This window comes from Vulpes vulpes, chromosome 15 (genome assembly GCF_048418805.1).
Source record: "Vulpes vulpes isolate BD-2025 chromosome 15, VulVul3, whole genome shotgun sequence".
Classification (NCBI taxonomy): Eukaryota; Metazoa; Chordata; class Mammalia; order Carnivora; family Canidae; genus Vulpes; species Vulpes vulpes.
Window position 1 is genome coordinate 32,781,850 of NC_132794.1, and position 6,004 is coordinate 32,787,853.

A 6,004-nucleotide genomic window follows, 5' to 3' on the forward strand; every position below is an offset into this window, starting at 1 on the left:
CTAGCACAAGCACAACGATATAGATAGGAACAGGAATAGGATATAGGTAGGAATACACTATAGTAAGGAAATGGCACTAGATAATTTGAATCCATGGGAAAAATGGAGAGAACAAGAAATTATAAATAAAAAAAATTATGTTAAAAATTATAAATCCACTTTCCTCTCAGTTTTGTTAAAGACATAACATTATATAAATTATATAAGTATACCATACTCGTCTAATTTTAACCATGTATTGTTTGGTTTTAATATATGTACAGTGTAATTTTTATTCATATTGTATATAACAAAAGCAGCACAAAAAGGGGAAGTAGGAATAGAACTTTGTAGAGGTAATTTTTCTATATTTCACTGAAATTAAGTTAGCATAAAATATTATAACAAACAAAGGCTACTCACAAAAGGCTATGATATTAAATAAATCCATTAACATGAAACGCATTAGGAAAGTCAAATCTGTAGATATAGAAATTTGATTTTGGTTGCCTAGCTTTTGGGAAAGTGAGGTCAAAGGATATAGGAGAGACTAATTGGTATGAAATTTCTTTTTGGAGTGGTTACAAATGTTCAAAATCTTGGGTAATGTTTACACAACTCTGAGAATATACAAAATGTTATTGAATTGCACACTTTAAATGGGTGAATTTCATGCTGTGAATTATATCTCGCTAAAGCTATTTAAAAAGAAATAAAAATATAATTTGCATTTCTGTGTTCATAGTTTTTCTGCTTTGTAACTTACAGAATTCTTTTAGAAATTGACTTCATGAAATGCAGAAACATAGAAAGTTTGTTACTCTAAATAGAAATGTACATTATAAAAGCAAAATGTGACTTACAGTTCCATATTAAGATATATAGGATTTCAGCACTTTTTATATTTTTTACATTTTGTAGTACTCAGGAACATCAACTTTCCAAATGCTGCTCAATTTATTTATTCAAAATTAATTAATTTAATAATGGAAAACACCAATCTTTGACTAAATGTAAAATTATCCAGTAGCTGCAGGAAAATCTGTAAATGCACACCTATTAAGTTCCTTCAATTGGGCCCATTTTATTTTGGATGAGAGAATAGACAACAAAAATCACCAACGTTTCTAAACAGCTCTCTTAAATTCTGCTATGATTGAAATAATCTGGAATGGGATTTACTAACTGTTAACAAATTGAGCTCTCACAAATCTAGCCTCAAATCATGTATATGTAGAGGTCTTTATGTCTCCTTTGTGGCCAACAACATTGAATACTATTGAGAGGTCAAGGAGAAATGAGTATTTCTGGACAAAGAGTTGAGAACAACAGAGTCAAATGCTTTTGGCCATGGTGTAAGAGATAAAGAAGTAAGAAGTCATTAAATGCCTGCACATAATCCCCTCATGGGACTACTTTAGGAAGAACAACAAATAAATGACTTTATGTATCAGGCTATTTGTCCCAAGTAACATAAATCTCTTAAAATAATCCATCCTCCTATATTTCAATCTGAAGAGCCCATCATTCCTCATGTAGGATTTAAACAGGTTTCTGAATATTTCTTTGTTATCTGTCGATAACACTTAGACACTAATGAATTGCAATAAAGGAGATTTTAATAATAATTATTATACTAATAAATTTAATATTATGTCTTTCAAAGGTGTTCATTTTATCCAGAATTTTGTACAATTTCTACTGAGATAAAGTTAAAAATTAACACTGGAATCCAACTGGATATTAGTTCCTTTTGTTTAAATATTTATGCTTGTTAATTAATAGTATATTGAATACATGAATTCTCTTTCCAGAGTTTTGCTTTTCTATTTTGCTTTCTGAATCAGTATTAGTAAGTTCAGTTAAAATAGAAAATATATATTTGTAAAAATAAGGAACACATCACTTATATCTTTAGATCACAAACACAGATGGTAATGACCACTTTTAATACTTTGGTGTGTGTCCAGATAGCCGGTCAAAGATGATTTTCGCCCAGTGCGATCCATGTAAGATTTCTAATCTACAGATCTGTAAGGTAATAAATTTATGTTGTTTTTAAGCCACTGTATTTGTGCAAGTTTGTTAAGCAGCAATAGAAAACTAACATGCAGGTGTAAGGATTTTTTTCTTCTATCAAGATCAAGAGTGATCTCCCAACTGATGAGCAGTTCTGAAGACTTGATGGTGCTCACTTGTTTGTACTCCCTGACTGAGTTCCCAAGACAGAAGAGAAATACGCCATCTAAAGTGGGATCCAGGGCAGCCCGGTGGCTCAGCAGTTTGGCGCCGCCTTCAGCCCAGGGCGTGATCCTGGAGACCCGGGATCGAGTCCCACGTCAGGCTCCCTGCATGGAGCCTGCTTCTCCCTCTACCTGTGTCTCTGCCTCTGTCTTGTTCTGTGTGTCTCTCATGAATAAATAAATAAAATCTTAAAAAAAAATAAAGTGGGATCCATACGTAATATAAAAATTAAGGGTTGGATGTAATAACTAGATGTGAATTTCAACTTTTAACAAATAGTCTTTACTAATTTAAGTTTTCTTAATGTCTTTTATTTCTCAAAGTTGCATTTGTGCGCTACCCTACCTTTTAAGGAAGATTCTAATGTGTGCATTGAGCAAATTCTCAACATTAAAATATTTTGATAGAACTAATGCTTGCTGTTATCTCCTTCTGCAAATTTAAAAGCCATAATCAGAAAGGGTCATGACATGTCAAAGATCAGTGGACCTCCAACAAGATAGTGGGGAAATGAGAATTTCTTCAAATTTCCAAATACTCTTTGAATTTAATATCTCTCTCTCTCTCCCTCTCCCTCTCTCTCTCTCTCTCTCTCTCTCTCTCTCTTCTTTTGAGAGAGAAAGAGAGTGGGAGGGGAGTTTGTCAGGGCAGAGGGAGAAACAGAGAGTGAATCTTAAACAGACTCCATACCCACACCTGAGATCATGACCTGAGCAGAGATTAAGAGTTGCACACTTAACTGGCTGTGCCACCCAGGTGCCCCTCTCAGTCTAGTATCTGAAACAAATGTTTTAAGCCAGCCAAGAAAGACAATAATGGTAAATATTTTTAGTGACTATATTAGAGTTCTCAAGAAAAACAGAACCATTAGAAGATATCTATCTACATTTCTATTTATATTTTTATCTATATATTGACATGTTTTAAGAAACTGACTCATGCAATTGTAGAGGCTTGGCAAATTCAAAATCTGATGAGGGTGGCTGACAGACTGTAGACGTAGGAAAGAGTTGCAATTAAGTACAAAGGCAGCATGCTGGAGAACTGCCTCTTGCTCAAATGTGGTTAGTCTTTTGTAACAGTTAATTATAGACATGGACTTCCCTTGATAACACTCACTTTGCCATCCAGAAAAGAGCGCTGTCAATTTGTGGTCAAACCAATGTTATCAACAGTTGGTTCATTCCTTCAGGACCTACAAAATGAAGATAAAGGTGTCAAAACTGCAGCCATCTTCACAGCAGATGGCAGTGAAATTCCAGCTTCGACCTTGATGGAAATTTTGCTAATGAATGATTTTAAACTTGTCATTAACAAAGTAACATATGATGTACAGTGCCCCAAGAAAGAAAAACTGAGTATGGAACATGCTACTCAGATGGAAAATGTGAAATCCTTGGTTCACAGACTGTTTACAGCTTTGCATTTAGAAGAGTTTCAGAAAAAACGAGAGCACCTCTTACTGGAGAAAATTGACCACCTGAAGGGACAGCTGCGGCCTCTCGAACAGATAAAAGCTGGAATCGAAGCTCGCTCAGAAGCTAAAACGAGCAGACTTCTGTGGACTGGGTTAGCACTGTTGTCCGTTCAGGGCGGGGCCTTGGCCTGGCTCACCTGGTGGGTGTACTCCTGGGATATTATGGAACCAGTGACCTACTTCATCACAGTTGCAAATTCCATGGTCTTTTTTGCATACTTTATAATCACCCGACAGGATTATACTTACTCAGCTGTTAAGAGTAGGCAGTTTCTTCACTTCTTCCCTAAAAAATCAAAGAAACAACATTTTGATGTGGTGCAGTACAACAAGTTAAAAGAAGATCTTGCTAAGGCTACAGAGTCGCTGAAACAGGTGCGCCACTCTCTCTATTTGACAATGCAAGGAAAGGAACTCAATGGAAAGAATTAATCTTGCATTTTTAAATATCATTGAATTTTTTCCAGTACGTGTTGATTCTGTAACTTAAAAACTGGAACTTTTTGAGTCCCATAGTTCCTTTGAATTTGATTGTTTTAATCTCTTTTGTTAAATTAAAAAAAATGCTTGCAAAACAAAACAAAACAAAAAAAAAACAAAACAAAAAAAAAGGTTTTCAGGTTTTCAACTGATTGGATGAAGTCCATTCACAATATCAAGTGCCATTGACTTTATTCAAAGTCCACCTATTGAAATGTAAGTCTCATCCTAAGGCACCTCACTGAGACACTCAGAATAATGTTTGACCAAATATCTGGGCACGGTGGTCTAGACGAGTTGACACATAAAATTAACCATTACAGTGATCAAGAGTTACTTTATTGACAGTTCAAGAACAAAGGGAATAACAGCTGTGGCTTATCAAGTAGCATTGCCTGTCACCTGAGTGACAGTACAATATTATCTATTGATCTTTTATTTAATTTAGAAGTGCTCTTAAACCACATTTATTTTAGAATTTGTAAAGACACTTTAAAGAAAGGAAATCAAATTCTATATCCAAATTTGCATAACTTAAAGATCACTGCATTGTTCCAAATCACATGATTTAAAGCATTGCTCTCAGTTAAATCTGTACTTTTGACCTTTGTTGTTTAGATTATTTTCCAGTGTTAATTCTCTTTTTTTCTTCAGCACATTGTCTTTCTTAGAAGCAGTTGAAAGTGTACCAATTAATTACTTTTCCTTTCATTCTAGTTCACAATGAGGTTTTTTAAAATTTCTTTTTATAACCTCATGCTAATTTTCCACTTCAGTTAATGTAACACAAAACGAATTGGTCCCTTTCAAATAGGTAAAAATTAACTCAATATTTTTTTCCTATTAAAAGAAGCACACAATTCTTATATATTTCAAACTCTTATAAATTACAAATTTAAATTTGAATATCAGCCAATAACAGAATTTAACTCTCCTCTACCATTTTCATTTATTTTAGGCCACCTTCTCTGTTATTTCCATGATTGTACTGATTTAAATATGCCAAGTTATTAAATGCTAAGTCATTGCAGCTTGCAAATGACAAGTTAAAGGTGGTGGCTTGAAAGGCCAGTTACTGGCGCCAAGGACCTAATATATTGGGGTCAATTTGTTGGTGTGGTCATCATGCATCAAAATATACTTCCCTCCCTGGCATCATGACCATGATGCAGATTCCAAAACTTAATATTATGCAGATCCAGAAATGTCATTTGTTCCTCACTTATTCAGGTAATCTAAAATATTTTTGGTCTGGATATTAAAAGAAGATATAGAGCTTTCTAATAATCGGTTTTCTTGCAGTTGAAATTAAGGACTTTTACTTTCTGAGATCAATAGACTTTGGAGTCAGAATTTTTCTTCACAATGTTGGTTTGTAAACATAGAATCAGAAAGTGCTGAAAGACATCTCATACAGATGGTGGTTACCTGCTGAGCTATTCATAAATAACTCTCTGATTGTCAGAACATGTGTCTGGCAGATTCTGAGTCCTTCTTTGAGTACACTTAGATGTCAGTGCCACATTTTGATCTGTGGTTTCCTTTTTGTGAAACCCAAGCTTATTATCCCTGTTGTCTAAAGGTACTCCTTTTTTAGACTGTGTTTGATACAACCAGCTAAGCAAGGATTACTTGAAATGAACAAAGAACTAATCTATATGACAAAATCCAAATATAATTAAAACATCACATTTCTCTAAAATTGAGAGTTGCATTGACCAGAGACATGATCAAGAATATGTTGAGATTCTTTAGAGAGTAACTTCGCAATACAATTCCAATCTAGTGATCTACAAAGCCCAAGAATGTGATGCACTGGTAATC

The 6,004-nt window shown here is 34.2% G+C and overlaps 1 protein-coding gene across 1 annotated transcript; it reads left to right on the forward strand.

Annotated features, from left to right (window-relative positions):
• Positions 1-3,304: 3,304 nt before the first annotated feature.
• Positions 3,305-4,279, forward strand: LOC112917682 (calcium uniporter regulatory subunit MCUb, mitochondrial-like). The gene has a single exon (XM_025995695.2). It carries the CDS (start codon positions 3,386-3,388, stop codon positions 4,130-4,132), a length of 747 nt encoding a protein of 248 aa, XP_025851480.2. The 5' UTR covers positions 3,305-3,385; the 3' UTR covers positions 4,133-4,279.
• The last annotated feature ends 1,725 nt before the right edge of the window (positions 4,280-6,004 follow it).

Bases quoted from the DNA above. Each gene is read 5' to 3' on its own strand.
- LOC112917682 (XM_025995695.2), top strand. From the start codon at position 3,386: ATGTTATCAACAGTTGGTTCATTCCTTCAGGACCTACAAAATGAAGAT.